Source organism: Rhinoderma darwinii, chromosome 11 (assembly GCF_050947455.1).
Source record: "Rhinoderma darwinii isolate aRhiDar2 chromosome 11, aRhiDar2.hap1, whole genome shotgun sequence".
Taxonomy (NCBI): Eukaryota; Metazoa; Chordata; class Amphibia; order Anura; family Rhinodermatidae; genus Rhinoderma; species Rhinoderma darwinii.
In genome coordinates this window covers 75,548,853-75,575,464 of record NC_134697.1, presented here as the reverse complement: position 1 = coordinate 75,575,464, position 26,612 = coordinate 75,548,853, and the positions used below count along the sequence as shown (strand labels likewise).

The 26,612-nt window shown below is 42.5% G+C and overlaps 1 protein-coding gene across 1 annotated transcript in view; it reads right to left on the bottom strand.

The window, feature by feature from the left end:
- Positions 1-391: 391 nt before the first annotated feature.
- The window catches only part of RGR (retinal G protein coupled receptor), a 36,228-nt gene continuing 10,007 nt past the window's right edge, over positions 392-26,612 (bottom strand). Inside the window, exons 3-7 of the mRNA XM_075841748.1 lie at positions 25,779-25,900; positions 25,244-25,397; positions 21,078-21,195; positions 20,283-20,396; positions 392-742 (exon numbers count right to left, since the gene is read on the bottom strand). Of these exons, the coding sequence (XP_075697863.1) occupies positions 599-742; positions 20,283-20,396; positions 21,078-21,195; positions 25,244-25,397; positions 25,779-25,900 (652 nt within the window). The 3' untranslated portion in view covers positions 392-598. The remainder of the gene's footprint in view (positions 743-20,282; positions 20,397-21,077; positions 21,196-25,243; positions 25,398-25,778; positions 25,901-26,612) is intronic.

Sequence of the window (26,612 nt, the reverse complement as noted above, 5' to 3'; positions counted from 1 at the left end):
CACACTCACATAGATCCTGTGAGCAGAGATATGCTTAGCTGTTTGGTGGTGTCCTCATATTGTAGACCTGCTTTAGCTGTACCTGCACATGACTTTAACATTGCGGGAACACTCAGCGGTAACCTGTCTATCAAAATAGCGGCTCTGCAGGAATAGATTTTATCCATTCGTTTAGAGCTAATGGTGGGGGTGAAAAAAGAAACAAAAATATGTATTATTCACCTGTCTGTTAAATACCAATTTCGACAGTAAACCACTTAAATTAGCTGTTGCATTAATAATTCAGATTTCTGTAGTCCCTATATAACTGTAGCATATTTTCCTGTATCTGTAAATGATACGCTCTCCCCGCACACAGATAATTCATCACAGAAAACAGTACAAGACAGAAGCCAAACGCTACACAAATGCCCCTTTTTATTGTACCTGTTGGATTTTACACAGGAATGTTGCATTGAATAAAACAAATGTGGCTTGTCACTTTCACAAGATGTTTGGGAGCCCTGCACACTACAGGGTGACTCAATGTAGCCCACATTTTCAAAACCACGTCTTACTGTCCATTACCAGGTAAGCAGGGTACGTTCTCTGTTGTGTATTAATTCGATTTGTTATCAGTTTCTGCCTTTTCGATTTTTTGTCCCGTGAGAAACTGCCAGATACCTCCCCTGTAGTTCTCATTTCCAAGTCCATAAACATAAGCATTCACTGCAGGAGACATCTTGGCCAATAGAGCAGGCATCTGTGGAGAGATATTTGGATAAGTTTGGTCACTACCAGCTAGCACAAATTATGCCAATCTTTATAATTTAATAACAATCACATATTGTAATTCCATCACTAGTTGTGTGCAAGGGCCATATTTGTACTAGCTGCAACTTATTTCTTCAGGAGGGCTTCCATTGGGAAACCAAATCCCCAGCAGCTGCCCCTGAACCCCTGTCTTTCTGCCTAGTGGTCATTCTAACACCTCTGTTCTCTGTCGCTTATTACACCGGGGACCTGTTTCTTGTAGAATTAAATGCAAAACTCCACAAAACACTCCACAAAGCAGCACAATCGTACATCTTCACGGTCCCCTGGAGAGCATCAGCGCCATATACCTATTGTATCACTTCTCCCATTCCATGTACAGTAGGTTGTAAGCTTTTATTGACAGGGACCTCTATCCTTTTGTCTTATTTTTTGTTTATTTCTTTTGGTTACTTATCATTTGTTACCTCCCAATTATAAAGCGCTGCAGAATGTGTTGGTGCTATATAACATTTTTTATAATTATTATTATAATTTTATTATAAGGAAATGACACTTGGCTCCACAAAATGTCAACCGGTTGTAACTTATAGCCCCTGTGACCATCAATTATCTTGATGGTACCAATTCGGTTAAGAAATTGCAATATGCATACCCTTGACACTACACGTTCTGACGCTAGTTGGAATTGGACTTTTTTTAAACCAGGATTCATTCTATTAGTTTTTGCCTTAATAGGGTTTTCTAGTTTAGAAGGGGTTGACCCAGAATAAAAAAATCATCATCACCTATCCACCGTATTGGTGATAATTGTCTGATCGCTGGGGGTCTCAATGTTGGGACCCCCACCGATTGCGAATATGGGGGACTCGGAGCCCCGTTCCTCCTCACTGCATCCCCCCCTGACGGAATGAGCAAAGTGCTGTATTCAGCTGTGTACATCAGTCAGATAGACTTCGAATGGAGCAGCAGCATGCATGCCAAACTGCCGCTCCATTCAAGGATCGGTGGGGCCCCCAGCGATCAGACAACTATCACCTGTCCTGTGGATAGATGATCATTTTTGATTCTGGAAATACCCTTCTAAAGAATACTGAGTTGATAGAGGGGGATCCTCTGTTCAGGATCTCTTGACCAGTGTGGAGAGCGTTTACATAGTTCTTCTCTTACTTTCTAGCTAGCCTGCGATCCGGCCGATTAACCCCTCAGATGCTGCGTTCAATAGAGAACGCAATATGTGAGGGTTTTTTAGCCACCGACACCCCAGCAACGTGATCACTGGGTTGCTGGTGGCTGCAATGGCAACAGGAGGCCTTATACTGGCCTCCCGGTCTGCCAGCTACGGAAGCTTTCTATGCCCCGCTCGCAGGTGGGGCCTAAAAGGCTTCCGGTACCATCGGCAAGAAGGCACCGACTCAGCTTCCGGCTCAGAAGCTGAGTCGGCATCATCAGCGGTGGATGTCTACTGTATGTTATTGCGGACACCCCACTGTAACGGTAGGAACCGGAGCTAGCTCCAATTCCTGCCACTAACCCCTTAGATGCAGCAATCGCTGCATCTTAGTGGTTTGTTGCAAATCGGCAGCCCTGCAAAGCTGCCGACTGCTACTATGGCAACAGGAGGCCCAACAATGGCCTCCTGTCTGCCATTACGGAAGCCAATTAGGCCCCAACATGAGGCGGAACCTGATCGGCTTGCTGTCAATGAACAACGGACAGTGTTAATACATTGCACTACATAGGTAGCGCAATGTATTAGAACATCAATCAAACAGTTGGAGCTTCAAGTCCCCTAGTGGGACTAAAGAAAAGTGTAAAAAAAGTAAAAATGAAAGTTGTAAAAAATAAAATAAAAGTTTCAAGTAATAAAATAAAACACAATCGACCTTTTTCCCTTCTCAAGTAATTTATTATTGAACAAAAAAAAAAATACATATTTGGTATCGCCGCATCCGTAACGACCTGAACTATAAAAATATTATGTTATTATTCCCAGGTAGTGAACGCTGTAAAAAAAACAAACTAAAAAATACTGCCAGAATTACTGGTTTTTTTTGGTTCACTTTGTCTTCCAAAAATTGAAATAAAAAGTGATCCAAAAATGATACTTATAAAAACTATAGTTCGTCTCCCAAAAAACAACTTGGGGACAGAAACAATACATTGTTTTTACAAAACTAATTTTATTGTGTAAAAAGTTGTAAAACATAAAATGCTAAAAAATTAGGTATCACTGGAATCGTACTGACCCAAAGAATAAAGTTAACATTTAATTTATAACGCGTGGTGAAGGCTGTATAAAAAAAAGAAATTTTAAACTATGCCAGAATTGCTGTTTTTTGGTCACCTTGCCTCCAAATTAAAAAGGATAAAAAGTGATCAAAAAGTCGCATGTTCCTCAAAATGGTACCAATAATAACTACAGCTCGTCCCGCAAAAAAAAAAAAATGCAGTTGTGCAGGCCCAAGGGGAACACTTCTTCTGTTTCAAGAGGTGAATTATCAAGGCCCTAAAATTAGGGAACCAGAAAGGGGAGGGCCCAAACATATCTGCTGGAAGCGAGGGTGCCCTTATTATGCCAGGACAACACTCTCCCAGTAAAATTCCCCAAACTGCAAAGGTGCGGAGTGTGGACCAAAAGGGGATAGGAAAGGACACCACCTATCATTGCGACACTGGCCTGTGCATAAAGGATTGCTTCACAGCGTAACACACATCTATGGATTATTTTATTATTTTTTTAGCCCATTATTATACCCCCTGACTATGCCCCTGATGTACTCTGCCCGGCTTACATATGCCCCCACAATATAAACTGAAATACCAGTAATAACCCAAACAAAACTACTACCAGGCAAAATCCATGCTCCAAAAGCCAAATGGTGCACCCTCCATTCTGAGCCCTACAGCGTGGCCAAACAGCAGTTTACTTCCACATATATGGCATCACCATACCCTGGAGAACCCTTTAAACAATTTTTGGGGTGTGTTTCTCCAGTGGCACAAGCTGGGCACGACATATTTGCCACTGAAATGTCAGATCTAGGGAAAAATAAAAAATGTTACTTTGCACCATCCACAGCGCAATCATTTATGGAAAAGACCTGTGGGTGAAAATGCTCACTACACCCCTTAATAAATGCCTTGAGGGGTGTATTTTCCAAAATGGCATCACTTCTCAGGGGTTTCTTTTATTATTTCACATCAGAGCCTCTGCAATTGTGAACCAATACTGTGTTAGTTGAGAAAATTAGGCCTAAATTTCGAATGGTACTCTTTCACTCCTGAGCCCTGTCAAATGTCCAGGCAAACGATTAGGGCCACATGTAGGCCATATCTAAAACCTGGAAATACAGCATAATAATCAGAGAGCTGTCTTGTTATGGTGGTACAAGCTGGGCACCACATATTGGCATATCTATGGAAAAAAAATCCCATTTTCACTCTGCAACATCAAGTGCACACTAATTTCTGCAAAACACCTGCAGGGTTAACATGTTCACTACACCCCTAGGTGAATATTTTGAGTGGTGTAGTTTCCAAAATGGGGTCACTTCTGTTTTTTTTTTACGGTTTTGGTCACACAGGTGCTTTGCAAATGCGACATAGTGACCAGAAACCAATCCAGCAAAACCTGTGCTCCAAAAGCCAAATGGTGCACCTTCCATTCTGAGCCCTGTGCCCAAACAGCAGTTTATGACCACATATGTGGTATTGCCATACTCGGGAGAAATTGTTTTACAAATGTTGTGGTTCTTTTTTTTCTTCATTTGTTGAGAAAATGAAAACTTTTGAGCTAAAGCTACGTCTTATTGAAGAAAAAGGATTGTTTTTATTTTCACTGCCCAATTCTAATAAAATCTATGAAACCCTGTGGTGTCAAAATGTTCCCTAAACCAGAAAATAAATTCCTCAAGGGGCGTAGTTTTCTAAATGGAGTCCCTTTTTGGGCATTTTCTCTGTTTTGGTCCTGCAGGGGCTTTGCAAATGCGACATGTCCTCCGCAAACCATTCCTGCTAAATTTGAGCTCCAAAAGCCAAATGGCGCTCTTTCCCTTCTAAGCCCTGCCGTGTGTCCAAACAGCCGTTTATGACCACATGTGGGGTACTGAGAAAAAATTAGCTAAACCTACATTTTCTTTGAAAGTATGTAGATTTTAATTTTCACGGCCTACTTCCAATAATTTCTGCAATAAAGTTGTGGGGGTCAAAATAATCACTATACCCCTAGATAATTTCCTTGAGAGGTCTAGTTTCCCAAATTGGGTCACTTTTGGGGGATTACCACTATTTTGGCACCGCAAGAGCCCTTCAAACCAGACATGTCTAAAATATTTTCAAGTAAAAAGGAGGCCCAAAATCCACTGGGTCTCCTTTGCTTCTGAGGCCAGTGCTTCAGTCCATAACCACACTAGGGCCACATGTGGGATATTTCTAAAAACGGCAGAATCTGGGCAATAAATATTGAGTTGTGTTTCTCTGGTAAAACTTTCTGTGTTACAAAAAAAAAAATAAGACATTTGTAAATGTTACCTCTACTTTGCTTTAATTTTTGTGAAACGTCTAAAGGGTTAATAAACTTTCTAAATGCTGTTTTGAATACTTTGAGGGGTGCAGTTTTTAAAATGGGGTGACTTATAGGGGGTTTCTAATATATAAGGCCCTAAAAGCCACTTCACAACTGAACTGGCCCATGTAAAAATAGCCTTTTGAAATTTTCTGGAAAATGTGAGAAATTGCTGCTAAAATAGAAAAATAAAAGGATGTTCAAAAAACGATGCCAATCTAAAGTAGACATATGGGGATGTTAATTAGCAACACTTTTGTGTGGTATTACTGCCTGTCTTACAAGCAGATATATTTAAATTTTGAAAAATGCAAATTTTTTCAATTTTTCACTCCATTTTGGTGGTTTTCACAATTAAATACTGAATGTATCGAGCAAATTTTGCCAGTAACATAAAGTCCAATGTGTCACAAGAAAACAATCTCAGAATCGCTTGGATAGGTAAATTACCACATAAAGTGAAACATGTCAGATTTGAAAAATGAGGCTCTGTCAGAAAGGTCAAAAGTGGCCAAAGCGAGAAGGGGTGGAAAAATGCATGTGTTTGTTAAGATGGCTTCTTTTAGCTGAGTTTGAAAACGCAACAGAAACACATGATGTGAACTCAGCCTAACACAGACAACCAATTGATTTGATTGGGCTGCAGGTGGTGGTAATGCAGGGGAATTGAACCGTGGCTTACCAGGTTTCCCTGCAGATTATAACTGATCGGTGGGGATCAACTTATAAGGTCATGTTCAGACGTGGCGGAATTTTTCTGCTACAAATGTTGGTGCAGATTTGGGGCAATTACGCAACGAATCTGCACCAACATTTGCATACATGATAGGTAATTCAGACGTTGCAGATATCACAGCGGACTTGCCACGGATTCCAGTTTTTGCATTGCAAAGGCTGAAATCTGCATTGAAATTCAGTTTCTTCATGGAATGAGCATGCTGCGGAGGGGAAATTCTGTACCGCAGCCTAAATTCCGCACAGTTATTTTCTGCAATGTCTGAACTAACTTTTCTAAAAATGTATAGAAACAAATGAAAAAAAATGGCTGCTGCAGAATTCCACTGCGGACTGTCCTCAGCGGAATTCAACAGCAATTCCGCCACGTCTGAATGTGCCCTAAGAAGTATTGATTGTTCAGAGAGGAGAACACCTTTAATTACATATAAATTTTGATAAAAGTTTTCATGTAGAAGTCACCATTTTGTAAACATTAAGCATTTCATTCTGATTTAATCCCTTTGGCCTCTCAGTATTGAACGTCTACTGTATGTATGACATCATTATGGACATGGCCAGTACATTCCCTGGCTATAAGCAAAAGATCATAAAAAGTGATGCAGACTGAATTCACTCACACATTGTCGAAATTGTTTTTCTTGAATGGCCAAATCTTAATGACGGTTTAATATATCTTTTATTTCCTAAGTTAATATTTATTTAATGGGATGTTTTAAAAGGCATTTTACAGTCATAGCAAAGATTTTTTTTAGTTTAACATCTTATAGCGTTTTCAAAGAACATATTTAAATGTTTTATTATTAATATAATAGTAATAATAACAGCCTCATAATGAATAGGTTGTTATAACCCCTTAACCCCCTCAGGACGAGCTTATTTTGGCTTCAGGACCAGCCCCATTTTTCAAATCTAACATGTGTCCCTTTATGTGGTAATAACTCTGGAATGGTTTTACTTATACAAGTGATTCTGAAATTCTTTCTGTAACACATTGTTCTTTATGTTAGTGGTAAATTTTGGTTGATATGTTTACTCTTTATTTATAAAAACAAAATCTAAAATGTAAAGAAAACTTTGAAAAATTAGCATTTTCCTACATTTGAAATCCTCTGCTTCTAAAATGGATAATGGGGCCACACAAATTAGTAAACAAATATATACGTCTTCTTTATGTAGGCATATTTTTTTTATTCTATTTTTTTCAGGATGCTATAAGGCTTCTAAATTTCAAATATTCAACAAAATTTGCAAAACTTATTTTTTTAGGTTCTACTTCAGTTTTGAAATTGCTTTGAGGGGGTCTATATATTAGAAACCCCTCATAAGTCACCCAATTTTAAAAATAGCACCCCTCAATGTAATCAAAACAACATTTAGGAAGTTTGTTAACCCTTTAGTTGTGTCACACAAATTAAAGCAAAGTGGAGGTAAAATTTACAAACTTAATTTTTTTCTGGCAGATTTTCAATTTAATCCATTTATGTCAGTAAAACAGCAAGTGTAAGTGTACGTTCAGACGTGGCGGAATTGCTCTGGAATTCCGCTGAGGACAGTTCGCATTGGAAATCCGCAGCAGACCGTTTGTCCATTGGTTTCCACACCTTTTTATCTTCGTGCAGACGTTGCGGAAAACTCTGCTGCGGACCATAGGCCGCGATGCCTAATTTTCTGTCCGCAGCATACACAGTCTGTTGCGGACTTGATGCGTACATGTTTGCGGAATTTCTCCATTGACTTCAATGGAGTTTCAAAATGACGCAATGAAATCCGCAGATGTAATGTGTGTTGTGGATTTCTTTCAGGAACAGGATATTCAATCATTCTGGCTGGACCTATGTGCATCAAGGTCTATACCCAGACTGGGATGGAATGTTTGAAAGAGAGCAGGATGTGATCTGCACCTGACTCCGCAACGACAAATCCGCAGCATTTTACTTAACATTTTAGCTAAATCCGCAACGGAATCTGCAACGCGGATTATGTGCGGCATTGATGCGGACAGTGTCTGCAGAATTCCGCCACGTCTGAACATGCCCTAACAGTGTTAACAGAAAAACACAGTTTTCAAAAATATCCCACATGTGGCCCTAGTACGTATGCTACTGGACTCAAACACAGGCCTCACAAATGAAGGAGCACCTAGTGGATTTTGGGGCCTCCTTTTTATTAGGATGTTTTCCAGGCACCATTTCATGTTTGAAAAGGCCTTGAGGTGCCAAAACAGTAGATACACCCCAAACAATACTCAATTTTGGAAACTTTACCCCTCAAGGTATTTTGACCCCACAGGGCCGTGAAAATTAAAATTATATCTTTTTTTCCAATAATATGTAGATTTAGCTCAAAATTTTTCATTTCCACAAGGAATTCGGGAGAATAAGCACCCCAAAAATTGTTAGGCAATTTCTTATAAGCATTGTAATACCCCGTATGTGGTAATAAACTACTGTTTGGGCACACAGCAGTGCTCAGAAGAGAAGGAGCGCCTTTTAGCTTTTAGAGCGCAGATATTGCGGGATTGGTTTTCTAATACCATGTCGCATTTGCAAAGCCCCTTAGTTACCAGTACAGTGGAAACCCCCAAAAAGTGACCCCATTTAGGAAACTAAACTCCTTAAAGAATTTATCTGAGGGTGTAGTGAGCATTTTGACCCCACAGTTGTTTCAGCGAATTTATTAGGATTGGAGTGTAAAAATGGGAAAATGTATTAGCCGTTTTAGATTTACGTTTTCAGTAAAGAAATTACCCATATGTGGTCATAAACTGCTGTTTGGGCACAAGGCTGGGCTCAGAAGGGAAGGAGTGCCATTTGGCTTTTGCTGAGCGGATTTTGGTCAATTGAACAGGTTTCGCAATTATAAAGGGTGTCCTTGGTATTGTACAAAATATCCGCACTCTAGTATTGCCTAATCTTTTAGTTCTTCACTAGCCCCATATGAGCCCAAGACCCTAAAATGCCATTGTCTCTGTTCAATCTATGGGGTCCACCTGTGGGGTCTAGCAAATAATGACCTGGGGTTTTAGGTGAAAAACTGCTGCACATATAAGTTTGAGCCGTAGTTTTGTATTATTGCGTTCCAAGAGTCATAACGGTTTATTTTTCTATTGAAGGAGCTGTGTGAGTGCTTGATTTTCATGGGACGAGCTGTAGTTTTTATTAGTATCATTTTGGGCTAGATGCGATTTTTTTGATCAGTTTTAATTCCATTTTTTGGGAGGTGAGGAGACCAAAAAAACAGCAATTCTGGCACTATTTTTTTCTACATTTCTTACGGCGTTCACCGTGCAGTATAAACAACATGTTTACCTTATTATGCGGTCGATACGATTACGGTGATACCAAATTTATCCAGTTTTAAATTTTTTCTACTTTTACACAATAAAAACACTTTTTTCTTACTAAAATAATCTTTTAGTGTCACCATATTTTGAGAGCCATAACTTAAACTTTTAAAAAAATTTGTCGATGGAGAAGTGTAGTACTTGCGACTTTATCACTTTTTATTCCTTTTTTTTTGGAGACAATGTGACCAAAAAAGGAAAATCTGCCACTGTTTTAAAATAATATGATATTTTTATAGTTCATGCCGATACAAACGTGTTAATACCTATTCTGTATAGTTTTTTTCATTATTTCATTTTTTTCTAATTTTAGAGGACTTGATCAGGGCAAATCTTGTTTTTATTAGGCTTCTTTCACACTACCGTTAGCATACGTTTACCTCTCTTCCGTCAGAGGAAAAGAGGATCGAAAGATTAAACAGAAAGCAAAGGTTCTGTTAGAATTACCATTGATTTCAATGTTAATTCCTTTGTTTCAGTTGCTTTCCGTTTGTCTCCGTCTGCTAGGTTTCCATTTTGTTTGACGGAATCATTTCTAATGGAAGCATTGCTTTCCGTTTAATCTTTCGATCCTCTCTTCCTCAGACGGAAAAGAGGTAAACATTTATTAAGGGTAGTGTGAACTTAGCCTTACTTAAAAGTTTTATTTATTTTTCCCCCAAAAAATTTTTACTTTTGTTTTTTACACTTACTAGGGGACTTGAAGGCCTGATCTTCTGATCCCCTGTACAATACACTGCACTACTTATGTAGTGCAGTGTATTGTAACTGTCATTTTTCAACCGTACTGTAATGGCAGGAAGGAGGTGAAGGGAAAGTGAGCCCTAATCTACCCACCGCCCTGTCCCTGCCTACTTGCAACGACCCGCCCTAGGCGACGAGGTACAACTGGGCGGCGGTCCCTACGCTGGCTAAGTGCACTGGAAGACAAACAGGGAACACGCAAGGGAAGGGGCAGTAGCCACGGAACGCCACGAGGAAACGGGGCGGCGAACGAACAGTCAGGACCAGGACGAAGTGAGTACACCCGAGCGGGCACGGAGACAGGAGCAAGCCAGGGCAAGCAAAGCAGGTCAAGCAGAACTGCAGCAAGGCAGAAGCACGGCAGAAGCAGGCTGGAGCAAGCAGCAGTGGGGCCAGGAATCCAAAAGAATTACAAGCACTGAGGGAGAGCACAGGGCAGGTAATAAAGGGCAGGGGGCGGAGCTAACTCCGAGAGACCAGGCCGCGATAGGCTCTCCCACTCCTGAGCCTGCCACCCTGGTTGGTGGGAGATGGTGTCAGTCGAACAGGTCTGGCCTCAGGTGTGGATTGATTAATCCCAGGAGTATAGCTAGATGAAGTACCTGGCAGATCCCTAACAGTACTCCCCCTTTTATGAGGGGCCACCGGACCCTTACTAAGGGGACCCGGTTTAGTGGGGAAGAGGAGGTGGAACCTCCTGATCAATACCCCAGCGTGAACATCACGGGCAGGTACCCAAGTCCTCTCCTCCGGCCCGTATCCTTTCCAATGGACCAGGTACTGGAGGGAGCCCTGGACCATCCTACTGTCCATAATCTTGGCCACCTCGAATTCCACCCCCTCAGGGGTGAGAACGGGAACAGGAGGTATCCTCGAGGGGGACCAGGACGGGGAGCAGCGTTTAAGGAGGGAGGCATGGAAGACGTCATGTATGCGAAAGGATGGGGGGAGCTCCAGACGGAAGGATACAGGGTTGAGGACTTCAATGATCTTATAAGGTCCAATGAATCGGGGAGCAAACTTCCTGGACGGGACCTTAAGGCGCAAGTTCCTGGACGACAACCAGACCAAATCCCCGACGACAAACTGGGGGTTAGCAGAACGTCTACTATCCGCCTGAATCTTTTGTGCGCTCTGGGACGCCTCTAGGTTCTTCTGAACCTGGGCCCAGACAGTGCACAGTTCCCGATGAACCTCCTCTACCTCAGGATTATTGGAACAACCAGGGGAGACGGAGGAGAACCTTGGGTTAAACCCGAAATTACAGAAAAACGGGGAGACCCCTGACGAGTTACTGACCCGGTTATTCAGGGAAAATTCAGCAAGGGGAAGGAATGAGACCCAATCGAATTGACAGTCAGAGATGAAACACCTTAAATATTGTTCCAGGGATTGGTTGGTCCTTTCCGTTTGGCCATTAGTTTCGGGATGGAAGGCGGAGGAGAAGGACAGATCAATCTCCAACTTTTTACAAAAAGCTCTCCAAAATAAGGAAACAAATTGTACCCCTCTGTCAGAAACGATATTGACTGGGGCCCCATGGAGACGCAGGATGTGTTTCACAAACAAAGAAGCTAACGTCTTGGCGTTAGGTAGCTTCTTAAGGGGCACAAAGTGGCACATCTTGCTGAAGCGGTCGACTACCACCCACACCACCGACTTGCCCTGAGATGGAGGCAAATCGGTGATAAAATCCATGGAGATATGGGTCCAAGGTCTCTGGGGAATGGGCAAGGAACGTAGTAGGCCCGCAGGTCGGGACCTAGGGGTTTTGGACCTAGCGCAAACCTCACAAGCGGCGACGTAAGCCCTAACATCTTTAGGCAACCCAGGCCACCAATAGTTTCTGGTAATGAGGTGTTTGGTGCCCAAGATGCCAGGATGACCAGATAGAGCGGAGTCATGGTTTTCCCTGAGTACCCTCAGCCGGTATTGCAGGGGAACAAACAGTTTGTCCCCAGGGACGTTCCCGGGAGCTGCACCCTGATCAGCCGCGATATCAGAAGCTAAATCAGAATCCGTGGCAGAGACAATTATACCAGGGGGTAAAATACAAGCGGGATCCTTCTCGGAAGGAGGATTGGCCATGAAACTACGTGACAGGGCGTCAGCCTTAATATTCTTCGACCCAGCCCTATAGGTAACCAAGAAATTAAATCTGGTAAAGAATAGTGCCCACCGAGCTTGTCTAGGATTAAGCCTCCGTGCCGATTCTAGGAAAACCAGATTCTTGTGATCCGTAAGGACCGTTACCTGGTGTCTGGCCCCCTCCAGGAAGTGCCGCCACTCCTCAAAAGCCCATTTAATGGCTAGAAGTTCGCGGTTGCCAATATCATAGTTACTCTCCGTGGGCGAAAACTTCCTAGAGAAGTAAGCACAGGGGCGGAGATGGGTGAGGGAGCTGGTACCCTGGGACAAGACGGCCCCCACTCCCACCTCGGAAGCGTCAACCTCCACAATAAATGGCTCCTCTTGGTTGGGCTGAATCAGCACGGGGGCCGAGATAAAGCACTTCTTGAGAGTCTCAAAGGCTTGGACGGCCTCAGGGGGCCAATGGAGGACATCGGCACCCTTGCGGGTGAGGTCCGTAAGAGGCTTAGCGACGACCGAGAAGTTGGCAATAAATCTCCTGTAATAGTTGGCGAACCCTAAAAAACACTGTAACGCCTTAAGGGAGGCAGGTTGGACCCATTCCGCCACAGCTTGAACCTTGGCAGGGTCCATGCGGAATTCATGAGGAGTGAGGATTTGCCCTAAAAATGGTATCTCCTGTACCCCAAAGACACATTTTTCAGTCTTAGCAAACAGATTATTCTCCCGAAGGACCTGGAGCACCTTCCTGACATGCTCCACGTGGGAGGACCAGTCCTTGGAAAACACCAGTATGTCATCAAGGTACACAACAAGAAAATTACCCAGGTACTCTCTCAGGATTTCATTAATAAAATTCTGAAAGACAGCAGGGGCATTACACAACCCAAAGGGCATGACCAGGTATTCGAAATGACCCTCGGGTGTGTTGAACGCAGTTTTCCACTCATCCCCCTCTTTGATGCGGATAAGGTTATATGCCCCCCGAAGATCGAACTTAGAAAACCACTGGGCTCCCTGAACCTGATTAAAAAGATCCGGAATCAAAGGAAGTGGGTACTGGTTCCTTACGGTGACCTTATTCAGGTTACGATAATCAATGCACGGCCTAAGACCACCATCCTTCTTCCCCACGAAGAAGAAGCCAGCACCTACGGGAGAAGTCGAGGGGCGAATGAAACCCTTGGCCAGGCATTCTTGGATATATACCCTCATCGCTTCACGTTCAGGACATGAAAGATTAAATATCCTACCCTTAGGAAGCTTGGCACCAGGCACCAAATCGATAGCGCAATCGTAATCTCTATGGGGGGGCAACACCTCGGAGGCCTCCTTAGAAAACACATCGGCGAAGTCCTGAACAAACTCAGGAAGCGTGTTTACCTCCTCCCGGGGAGAAATAGAGTTAACGGAAAAACATGACATAAGACATTCATTACCCCATTTGGTGAGATCCCCAGTATTCCAATCAAATGTGGGATTATGCAACTGCAACCAGGGAAGGCCTAAAACCAGATCAGACGATAATCCCTGCATCACCAGTACAGAGCACTGCTCCAAATGCATGGAGCCAACCAGGAGTTCAAAAACAGGAGTATGCTGAGTAAAATAACCATTAGCAAGGGGGGTTGAGTCGATTCCTACTACAGGGATAGGATAAGGTAAATCAATACAAGGCATCTTTAGAGACATAGCAAATTCCACAGACATGATATTAGCAGATGAGCCAGAATCCACGAAAGCACTGCCCGTGGCAGACCGGCCAGCAAACGAGACCTGAAAGGGAAGCAAAATTTTATTGCGTTTCACATTAACGGGAAATACCTGTGCGCCCAAGTGACCTCCCCGATGATCACTTAGGCGCGGAAGTTTTCCGGCTTCTTATTCTTGCGCCTGGGACAGGTGTTCAGTAGATGCTTGTCGTCCCCACAGTAGAAGCAGAGACCATTCATTCTGCGAAACTCCCTACGTTGTCGAGGGGACATGGAGGCCCCGAGTTGCATAGGTACCTCCGAGTCCTCCGTGGAGGGGCGAGGAGACGGGACCTCGGGGGGAATCGCAGAAAAGTCAGAGGGGAGCACACTGAAGCGTTCTAGCTGACGTTCCCTGAGACGTCGGTCAAGTCGTACTGCTAGGGCCATAACCTGGTCAAGGGAGTCAGGCGAGGGGTAGCTAACCAGCAGATCCTTCAGGGCGTCAGATAATCCTAACCTAAACTGGCACCTTAGGGCCGGATCGTTCCACTGAGAAGCTACGCACCACTTCCTAAAATCAGAACAGTATTCCTCAACCGGTCTCCTACCCTGACGTAAGGTCACCAGCTGACTCTCGGCTAAAGCAGTCCTGTCAGTCTCGTCGTAAATGAGTCCGAGGGCAGAGAAAAAACGATCAACAGAGGAAAGTTCAGGGGCGTCAGGAGCCAAGGAGAAGGCCCACTCTTGGGGCCCTTCCTGGAGTCGGGATATGATGATACCCACCCGCTGGTTCTCGGAACCTGAGGAGTGGGGCTTTAGGCGGAAATACAGTCTGCAACTCTCCCGGAAGGAGAGAAACGTCTTACGGTCCCCTGAAAACCGGTCAGGTAACTTGAGGTCGGGTTCTAGAGGTGAGGTGAGGGGTACTACTAAAGCAGCGTCACCCTGATTGACCCTTTGGGCCAGGGCCTGGACCTGTAGGGAGAGGCCCTGCATCTGCTGGGTCAGGGTCTCAAGGGGGTCCATGATAGCGTCAGCGTAGGAGAAAGGGTAGACTAGGTAAGGGCTTGTAATTATGTAATGGCAGGAAGGAGGTGAAGGGAAAGTGAGCCCTAATCTACCCACCGCCCTGTCCCTGCCTACTTGCAACGACCCGCCCTAGGCGACGAGGTACAACTGGGCGGCGGTCCCTACGCTGGCTAAGTGCACTGGAAGACAAACAGGGAACACGCAAGGGAAGGGGCAGTAGCCACGGAACGCCACGAGGAAACGGGGCGGCGAACGAACAGTCAGGACCAGGACGAAGTGAGTACACCCGAGCGGGCACGGAGACAGGAGCAAGCCAGGGCAAGCAAGCAGGTCAAGCAGAACTGCAGCAAGGCAGAAGCACGGCAGAAGCAGGCTGGAGCAAGCAGCAGTGGGGCCAGGAATCCAAAAGAATTACAAGCACTGAGGGAGAGCACAGGGCAGGTAATAAAGGGCAGGGGGCGGAGCTAACTCCGAGAGACCAGGCCGCGATAGGCTCTCCCACTCCTGAGCCTGCCACCCTGGTTGGTGGGAGATGGTGTCAGTCGAACAGGTCTGGCCTCAGGTGTGGATTGATTAATCCCAGGAGTATAGCTAGATGAAGTACCTGGCAGATCCCTAACACGTACATGGCCAACTAGGAGGCCATTGTTAGTCTTCCTGGGTGCCATAGCAACCATTGGCACCCTGCAATCGCTTGCGGGGGGGGGGGGGGGTCGATGGGGTTGAGAGGGTGCCCCCTACCTCTGTGTCAACCACTTAGATGCTGGCACCCTGCAATCGCTTGCGGGGGGGTCGATGGGGTTGAGAGGGTGCCCCCTACCTCTGTGTCAACCACTTAGATGCCGCGGTCACTATTGACCCCGGCATCTAAGGGGTTAATCGGTGTGATCGGAGATAACTGCGATCTCTGGCGTTGCAGTGAGATGTCGGCTGTATATTATAGCCGGCATTCAGCCGCCACCCGCTGCGTATTGCACGTACATAGCTCCTGTGCCCGCTTCAACTCTCAGGGCGTCACTATACGCCCATTTGCCTTAAGGCATGGTTAAAATGGGTGACGCCCATATGTGGGTTAAAGAGAACCTTTCAGCTCTACTGACATGTCTATTTTAACAAATCCTTGCATTACTCATAATATAACAATAATATAACAATTATGGTGCATATTTTCCTAGAACTCTGCATTGTGCCGTTCCTCTGTTCTTTCTCCTAGAAATGTATGGGAAAAATTGGCAACTAGGGGTTACTAGTTGGGGGTCAGCAGTCAGTGCCAAGGGAAATGGTGATAACCAATTGTGATTTTATTCATAAAATTCCTGAAAGAAAATAACCAAGAAATGGCGCACCGCAGAGTCCTAAGAAAGGATTATTGAGAATTGTTATTTCATGGGGTGTACAAGTATCTACTAAAATAGACATGTTAGGAGAGCGGACAGGTCCTCTTTAAGGCATAGTTTGTCAAATGGTGTTTACTTCTTTAACAGATGTAAATATTGTAGTTGCTACACAGAACAGGTGCTGCAAAATGAGTGACTGAGAGGTGTTTTACAAGATCAACCAGCGCCCGTTTTATTTACAGTGTTTCCCCTATAATGTACCCGTCACAGTGTGCCCCCAAGACCTTGTCAAAATTTCTCCTAGAGTGAAGCATAGTGCCTCCCCAGTGACGGGCACAATGTGCTTTCATTCCCAGCGAGCTTGTCTCTTCCATGGTGAGCTTAAAGAGGCTCTGTCACCACATTATAAGTGGCCTATCTTGCACATGATGTGATCGGCGCTCTGACCTATATTAACTTTATGCTAATGAGTTTCTTAATGAACAACTGGGCGTGTTTTACTTTTTGACCAAGTAGGCGTTGTACAGAGGAGTGTATGGCGCTGACCAATCAGTGACCAATCAGCGTCATACACTTCTCTCCATTCATTTACTCTACAGATAGCGATATAGCTATATCGCTATGTGCAGCCACATAAACACACTATAACGTTACTGCAGTGTCCTGACAATGAATATACATTACCTCCAGTCAGGACGTGCTGTGTATTCACAATCTTGACACTTCTATAGCGTCTCTGTGATATTTACAGCAAGGCAAGCGTAATCTCGTAAGATTACGATGTAACCTGTCATTTCAAATGAGAATACGCTTGCTGTGCTGTAAATATCACAGAGGTGCTACAGAAGTGTCAGGATTCTGAATACACATCACGTCCTGGCTGGAGGTAATGTATATTCATTGTCAGGACACTGCAGTAACGTTATAGTGTAAAAACACAGAAAAAGGGCATACTTACCAATGGACACAGACAGGTCAGAAACGCTGATGAAGGAGAGTGAACAGGTGCATTAAATAATAATAGCCACTCCCACTAGTCTAGAGGGGAGTGGCATGTAGTGCATGGGATGTGTGGTAAAAAATAATAAATGAATAGTGGATGTGTGAGTGATAATAATATAAATTACATATAGGGGCAGTAATGAGTAAAGTGCCTAAATAAAGATAAATGAATAATGGGGTGCAAGTGTGTGAAACATGGAGGGATAGTGTGTAAGTCATGAGGCGCAATGTGTATAGCCACGTAGAAGTCTATTTGTGACGCCTTGATAATGCATAGAGCGGGCTACCCTGCTTGCTAAGCCAAATACCACACCATGCTCTCCCAGCATCAAATACCCGGCTGTGTCCAAAAGAAGCAAATATAAGTAAGAATGTAAAATACCTGGGGTATTAGTAATCATTTTGGCCAAAAGGACGCAAGCTCGCAATCCACGACAAGGATCCCCAGACTTGCGAGTCCCTAACTGAAACTTATTGTTCCTGATATACAAACCAAACCGATAAAAACAAGGGGACATAACACAAAAACACAGAAAAAGGCCATAATTACAAATGGACACAGCCAGGTCAGAAACGCTGATGAAGGAGAGTGAACAGGTGCTTTAAATAATAGCCACTCCCACTAGTCTAGAGGGGAGTGGTGCATGGGATGTGTAGTAAAAAATAATAAATGAATTGTGTATGTGCAAGTGATAATAATATAAGTGAAATATAGGGGACAGTAATGACTAAAGTGCCTAAATAAAGATAAATGAATTTTTATTTAGGCACTTTACTCATTACTGCCCCCTATATTTCACTTATATTATTATCACTCGCACATACACTATTCATTTATTATTTTTTACCACACATCCCATGCACTACACGCCACTCCCCTCAAGACTAGTGGGAGTGGCTATTATTATTTAATGCACCTGCTCACTCTCCTTCATCAGCGTTTCTAACATTATAGTGTGTTTATGTGGCTGCACATAGCGATATAGCTATATCGCTATGTGCTGTGTAAATGAATGGGGAGAAGTGTATGATGCTGATTGGTCACTGATTGGTCAGCGTCATACACTCCTCTGTACAACGCCCACGTGGTCATATAGTAAAACACGTCCAGTTGTCCATTAAGAAACTCATTAGCATAAAGTTAATATAGGCCGATCACATCATGTACAATATAGGCCACTTATAATGTGGTGACAGAGCCTCTTTAAGCCACAATACTTACTGATGTAGCCATCTTTATCTTGGCTGATAACGTGCTGCAGCGTGATAGCACACATCAAAAGCCATTAAAAAGCCATTGAAAAAGTCAAGTTAACGTTTCTTGACACTGTATTTAATGCATTAAAAGTCAAGATAAAGACGGCTACATCTGTAACTCCTGCATGTTTTATCTGTGTCAATATTTCTATTATTTTGTTCCGTCATAGAATGGAATAACCAAAATAACCCAGGTGCTGTATCCATCAAATTACAGAAACCAATGTTGCCCAATGGGACCCATTCACTATAAAAAGGATTTTCTCATATTTATCACCTATTCACAGGATAGGTGATAATTGTCTTATCAGCGGGATTCCAACCACTGGGACCCCAACTGATCTCGGGAACGGGGGTCTCCGAGTTCCCTATGTGAATGGAGCGGTACAGCACTTGCTCAGGTACCACTCTATTTACTTTCTATAGGGCTGCTGGAGATAGCCGAGCGGCTCCCAGTTTACCAATGATGAGAGAATGTGTGACAGATGTAGTTCTGATATAGGTCTTCTACTCCAATGGAACATGGTGAAATCACTCTGACATCATAGATTGCATAAATAGAGCGTGGAAACAGCCCATATCGTACATACCTATGATCCTGTTTCCCTGAAGAAGCTGTGTAGCACAATGAAACATGTCAAGGGGATCTATGTGTGCTAACTTAATTTTAACCCCTTCCTGACGTATAACGTTTACTTACATCATAGCTCGGTATGGAAAGTATGGAGCAGCCCCACGGGCTGAGCCAGCTCCACACCAGGTGGGTGTCAGCTGTATTATACAGACGTCACTTCACTGTAACGAGTGGGATCCCGCTCATTTAGCCCCTTAGATGCCACGGTGTATGTGGGTCTGGACCTTCCCTTGCTAATTTGGTTATAATTTGGATTATTCATGTTCATTATGACTTACCTGTGCTGGGACGCATTAACTAATTACATCATTGTATGTCTTACATGAAGGACCTTGACACAGTTTCTCGTACCCATCTTACCTACCGTGATTTTTCTTTCTCCCTCTTTTTCTGTGAAGGTTGTACGCTCTATTTTATCATATTTCCGTATTTTTATGCTTAAAGGTCATGTTGTTCCTCAATTGGTTGTCTTTGAATTTGCTTTACACGAGCTATATATATATATATATATATATATATATATATATATATATATATATGTATATATATATATATATATATATATATATATATATATATATAAAAGGGTTCCCTATTAGGAGATATATATAGATGAGCCTGCTTGAAGGACACAATCGACTGCCATCTGGTGTTTGTTGTTCCCATCCAGCAGGTCAAGCCAGTACCCAGATAGGTGGGAGTGATTAAAAGACGTCCATCCGTAATGACGGACACTTTTATTGTAAAAAGGGCACAACTGTTTACCATTGAAGAGTATGGGATCAGTTGTGTCATCAATTTTCCTCCATATTTGTAAAAAGACAGAGGGAACTGAGCCTGAGGGTCATAAGGATACCACCTGGTCGGTCATGCTGCACTGTCGCACCCTCGTCCAATTGCTTTCCCTGAAAGCCTTAAAATGTATCTATATATAATCCTCACCAGTAAAACAAATATATCGTAAAGCTTATAAAGCTACTTATACTCCTAATACTCCACTTAATATTCCCCCTTCAATGTACAACATCATGACACTTTATATATGTTGCCAATTTATTCCTGCAATCCACAGTTTACTATATACAGTTCTTACCATGCGTAGTTTGGGAGACAGGACGGTTGCATCTTGAATGATAGCATAAAAGCATAGCAGTGAATATGGTCCCCAACATATCATCAGTGATTTTACAGGCATGCTGGTGTTCATCTAAGAAAATAATAGACAATTATTAAATCTGTGTCCTTTTCTAATGATAGTTTATTCTGTTTTGTCATGTTTATGTAGAAAGGAATTATGTAATTGATTAATTTTTTTGCATGTTATGGAACAATGTAAGAAGTTGTTGCAACTTTTGAATCTTGAATAATAAACATTATTCTAAGCAAATTTAGTAATACTCTATTGAAGTTTCCAGCAGTTTTTCCTCAAATTATCATTCAATGAAAATCAAGTTTTTAAAAATTTCAGACATTTAAATGTTAATTAACTTTTTTTTCCGCTTATTAGTAAAGACATTTAAGGGCAATTATCATTCCCTTTGTATTCACTGCCATTGCAGTGAATGTGTGGCATTTTCTGATTACCCTACTATCCAAATCTTTGTTTTCCCCAAGCAGCAAGCCAGTTGGCTGAGTTTTGGGCAGACCTCAAAGAAAGTTCATTCTGCGCAGCCAAAAGGTATTGAAGCCTCATTCAAAACAACATCCAAAAGAACAAGTTACATAAATGTTCCAGCTATTACATCAGCATAAACTCAACTGCTAAAAACTTAAATACTACAACAGCTCATTGTATTCACAGGGCAGGGATTATCCTTTGATATCCCAACAAGCTTATTATGAGCTGTCCCAAGAATGCAGGGGCTCAGAGCCTGGGAGACCACTTTACCTTGACTTGACCACTCTTCTTTAGCTTCTGGTATATGGACTGGTATGCAGTCATCATTATAAATAGAGGGATTAGATACTCAAAGAAAGCCAGGGGGAAAAGAAAGGAGATGAAGTTTCTGTGAAAAGAAATTAATGTTTAAAAAAAAAGTATTACAAAACCACAAAAAAGGCCATACTTACTAAGTGGGTGGGTGAAAACCCGTTCCCAGCAGGACGCAGACAGGTCAAAAAATGCTGCAGAAGGAGTGTGCATTAAATAGCGATAGCCACTCCCACTAATCTTGTGGGGAGTGGCGAACTAAGTGCTCACAAGTGTGTTATAAATGAGTGTCAGTGTTAGTGTAGTGCTAGGGTGTGAATGTATGGTAAAAAAGAAATGTGTGATGACTAGGGGTCAGTGCTGTGAATAGTACATGGGGTGTCAGTACTATGTGTAATACGTGGAGGGATAATGTGCCGGTCGTCAGGCATAGCATATCTTGCCGAATCACTGCCTATTTGTAACGCCGCTACTGTTAGCTAAAGCGGGCTGCTCTGCATGCCAAACCAAACGCCAGCACATCATGCCCCCCCAGCATATAAGACCTGGCCTCGTCCTGAAAAAAAGTATACATAGTAAAAGTATCCATGAAACATGGGGTATTAGTTGTTATTTTGGCCAAAATTACGCAAAGCTCGCAACCCAACGTCAAGGGTCCCCAGTGCCTTGCGGGGAACGGGTTTTCACCCATCCACTTAGTAAGTATGGCCTTTTTTGTGGTTTTGAAGTTATCTATGTCCCATTTTTTTCCGCTGGTGTTTTTAAAAAAGTATTACAGTTGAAAAATTTTAACCCCTTAATGACCAGCCTATTTTAGACCTTAATGACCAGGCTATTTTTTACGTTTTTCCATCGTCGCATTCCAAGAGCTAGAACGTTTTTATTTTTGGGTCGACATAGCTGTATAAGGTCTTGTTTTTTGCGGGACAAGTTGTATTTTTTAATAGCACCATTTTGAGGTACATATTATTTATTGATTAACTTTTATTAACTTTTTTGGGGGGGGGGTAGAAAAAAATCTGAAATTTCGCCACTCTTTTTTGCATCCTAAATCTACGCCGTTTACCGTGTGGTATAAATAACACAATAAGTTTATTCAGCGGGTTGTTACGATTGCAACAATACCAAATTTGTTTAGTTTTGGTATGTTTTTCTACTTTTACACAGTAAAAACGCTTTTTTTTCAAAATTATTTGTTTTTGTGTTTCCATAATTGAAGGGCCGCAACGTTTTTATTTTTCAGTCAGGATTCACAGAAAACAGCAATTTTTCCGTCGTTTTTTATTTAATATTTTACAGCGTTCACCATGCGGATTAAATAATGTAATAGATTTATAGTCGGGGTCGTTACGGACGCAGCGATACCAAATATGTGTAACTTTTTAACTTTATTTTGTTTTTTTAATAGTAAAGCAGTTTGTAAGGGGAAAAAGTGGGTTTTTCATTTTTTTTTCAAATTTTTTTTTCATTAACTTTATTAAACTTTTTTTTTTACTTTTCTACTAGTCCCACTAGGGGACTTTAATATGTGATTTTCCGATCGCTATTATAATATACACTTTACTACTTTTGTATTACAGTGTATTACTGCCTGTCCGTTTAAAACGGACAGGCATTTGCTAGGCCATACCTCCAGCATGATCTAGCAAGCATTCATTACAGGCAGACCTGGGGGGCTTTATTAGGCCCCCGGCTGCCATTGGAGACACAGACACTCGGCGATCTTATCGCCGGGTGTCGGTGGGATGAGAGGGAGCTCCAAAACCACTCAGATGCGGTGCTCGCTATTGAGCACCGCATCTGAGGGGTTAAATGGGTGAGATCAATCCTAATATCGATCTCACCCGGCAGAGCAGGGACGCCCCCAGCCCTCAGCTGCCTCTAGCAGCTGAGAGCAGGGAGATTTGACAACTCCCTGCTCTGTGTACTTATTCCGATGCCACGACGTAAAAAGTCTATGGCATTGGAATAAGGCCCGTTAGTGACCGACGTAAAAAGACTATGGGCCGGTCACTAACGGGTTAAGGCTCAATTGTGTGAATGTTTATTTCTTTTTTATTACATTCCAGCTATGCACTTTCTGTTGTGCCCGCCGGCATTCTGTACTCACCTGCAGCCGCAACCGTGGGACACTGAAGGCTTGCTGGCATCTCCCTCCCAGGCGACGCCTGCACACGTGACTGCGCCGCTCTGCTACTGCTTCTAGGCTGCGCATGTTCGTCCCCGGTCTTAAAGTGCAAGCGCGCGCACCAGCAAATTGTTCCCTATCCCCAGAATACCCTGGACTGTAAAAAGCCCTCTCCCTCATTGCCTGGGCGTTGTTATGTCTACCCATGTTCATTATTGCAAATGGTCTCTTAGTTGTATCCAGTATCCTGCGTTCCCGTATCCTGCATCCAGTATCCCATATCCAGTAATTGTGTTTGTTCTTGAGCAAAGTCTATTGTTGGTGTCGAGATCATTCTCTGTGCCAAGTGTCATCTGCTATGCCATGTGTCTGCCAGAACTGCTATACAGAAGACTTTCATTGACTGTAGTATGGCCAGCTGCTACTCCGCTACGGCGGAGCGGCCTAGTGGGTCCACATACCCCACAGTCGGGACACTTTCATTAGATATTATTTCTACCATAGTGTGATTTGTAATTCTTTTTGGCATGCTGCTCTTGCCACTTTCACACAGAATTATTGTGATTAGTGTTTTGCATCATCATTTGTAAGCCAAAACCAGGAGTGAGTTCAAAACATGGAAGAGGCACAAATCTTTCCATTATGCGTTTTCCCTGAAGCTTTGGCTTACAAATGCTGAAGCAAAATGTTGACCAAAACCCTGCCGTGTGAGGTGGCCTAAGGCGAAAGTGGAGCAGTGGCTCATAACAGCAAATCAGGTCACTGCTTTATCTTCCAAAAATAGCAGGGAATGCCGGATAATTGAAACTGTGAAACCTGCAGATTTGGGAATGACGTACTAAGCCATAATACAGTCTGTAACACAGGATGAATACAACGCAATGTATTTACAGAGTTCCCTACATTTTTATGTAACAATGGCATCTTATTTTCTGCTCTTAAGCATAAGCACTTTTTCTCACAGAAAGAGCCCGCAGTAATCTCATTAGCGCTCTTGAAACCCAAGATATTTAAAGGAGTTGTCTGGTTTAGTCATCTCTTATCCAGATGACTTATTATGGGATATGGATTTAATAGAGGGAAATCCCCGCTTGGGATTCTCCTCTATTAACCAGAGGGGAAACCTCTTAAAAAAGTCTCTCCCTCTGTAGAACCCATGTCGTCTATGCATTACATGGACAACCTATTAATATCAATAGGAAATGTTTAATGGGTCACATCCCCTACAGAACCATGAACCAATGATTTTCCTCTGCCAATACAGCTAATTGCGTGGGTACGTGCAGTCGGTCCTCCCTCGATTACGTATCTCATCATTGGGAACCTTTCATGTTAGAAGGTGTTGTCTAGTTTAAAGCAAAACTATCACGTTGAACATGTATTCTGATCTACTGGCAACTTGTTATACTGTAGAGCAGGATCAGTTGAGCAGATTGATGTATAGTTTTGTGGGAAAAGATTGAGAATAACTTTTAATTCATTTTAATCCCTGCTAATTTTGATCATAAGAGTCCAGTGACTGGTATCTCTCAATGACTGACAGCCTATTCTATAGGACCGCCCACTGGACTCCTAAGCTTAGAATACAAGGAATTTAAATGAATAAATTACAAGTTATTCTGAATTTCCCCCCCACAAAACGATATATTAATCAGCTCAGCTCCAACTGCTCTATAATATGTTGCCTGCAGATTGGACTTCATGCTCAACAAGACAGGTTCCCTTTAAGTCAGATTCAGAGGTCACTAAAACAAAAAACAAATGCATTTTACTGTATATATTAGATGTATATTATAAAGTGTTTTTTTTTTACGTATCTGAAATGCCTACAAATAGAGTTTCACTTTACAGTAAGTTCATTTTTGGCTTCCTCTGCCCACATGGCTGATGATAACTCGTCTCTCTCTTCCTCAGCACATCCAGATGCAGTTATAATATTAACGACAAAGGGTATATGGCAATGTAGATGTGTTTTAGTGTCACAAAGCCGTTTTACCTGTCAGCTTTAGAGTAGTCCAGTGTGCAGCATGTTCTTAAAGGTTCATAATCATATTCACCCCATCCGAAGAGTGGCATCATAGACCAGAAAGCAGCAAACCCCCAGGCAAACAACACCACAGATATTGAAGTGCTCCAATGTAGCTTGCTACCTGCAAAGTTTATACTGAGTTATACAGTAAGTCTGGGTTCTAAACGTGTGTGTGTGTGTGTGTGTGTGTGTGTGTGTGCGTGTGTGTGTATATGCGTGTGTGTGTGTATATGTGTGTGTGTAAATGTGTGTGTGTGTATATATATATATATATAATGTGTGTGTATATGTGTGTGTGTATATGTATGTGTATATATATATATATATATATATATATATATATATGTGTATGTGTGTGTATATGTGTGTGTGTATATGTATGTGTGTGTGTATATGTATATGTGTGTGTGTTTATATCTGTGTGTGTGTGTGTGTGTATATATCTGTGTATGTGGGTATGTGTGTGTGTGTGTGTGTGTGTGTGTGTGTGAGATTTGCTTACGAGTGCAGCACTGGTGATAACGGTCCCATGCAATTGCCGCACAGGAGCTGATACTTGACAAAGCAGCAACAAAACCCTGGAATCCATGAACTTGGCAACCTTCTGACCCATAGGGCCAATACCTGTAAAGGTTAAAAAATAAATTAAAAAAAAGGCAAGAAGAATTATCAAGAAGGCAGTATTAAGTATTATTAACATCTGATTTTTCTCATAATGTAATTATCATAATCATGTTAAGGTAGACTGTTCAGATATAGTAAGTGTCACATTACCTACCATAAAATGATGCAGCAGTTTAACAATAAAATACTACGTGGCTTATAAAGGGGTATACCTTATATCACAAATAAATGTTATTCTTTATATAATGAAAAGTTCATTATACTTTCTGTATTCATTTCTCACAGTTTTTAATATCTCTGCTTGCAGGCATCCAACAGGATCCTTCATTGGATTAAAAAAAAAAATCTTGATGGACACTCAAATGCAAGACTGACTACAGTTATAGAGTCTGTATGGGAGCGGTGCACCTGCGTGTTCATCACATGTCCAGAAGAGACGTTTTATACACTGGAAGTAAATAATCAAGATTCCTATTGGTTGCCTGCAATAACTAAGGGGGAAAAAACTGGAAACAATGCGCTTCATAGGGTAGTAAGTTCTTGAAACGGTGGCTGATAACAGAGAACAACAGCTTAGTGACTCACCTTATACGGTTGTGATGGAGACACAACGCTCGTATAAACATGTAGATATATGTGTACTGCTAGTGACTGAAGGGGGTTTTACACAGGACGATTATCTGGCAGACCATCATTCATATAACGCTCGTTC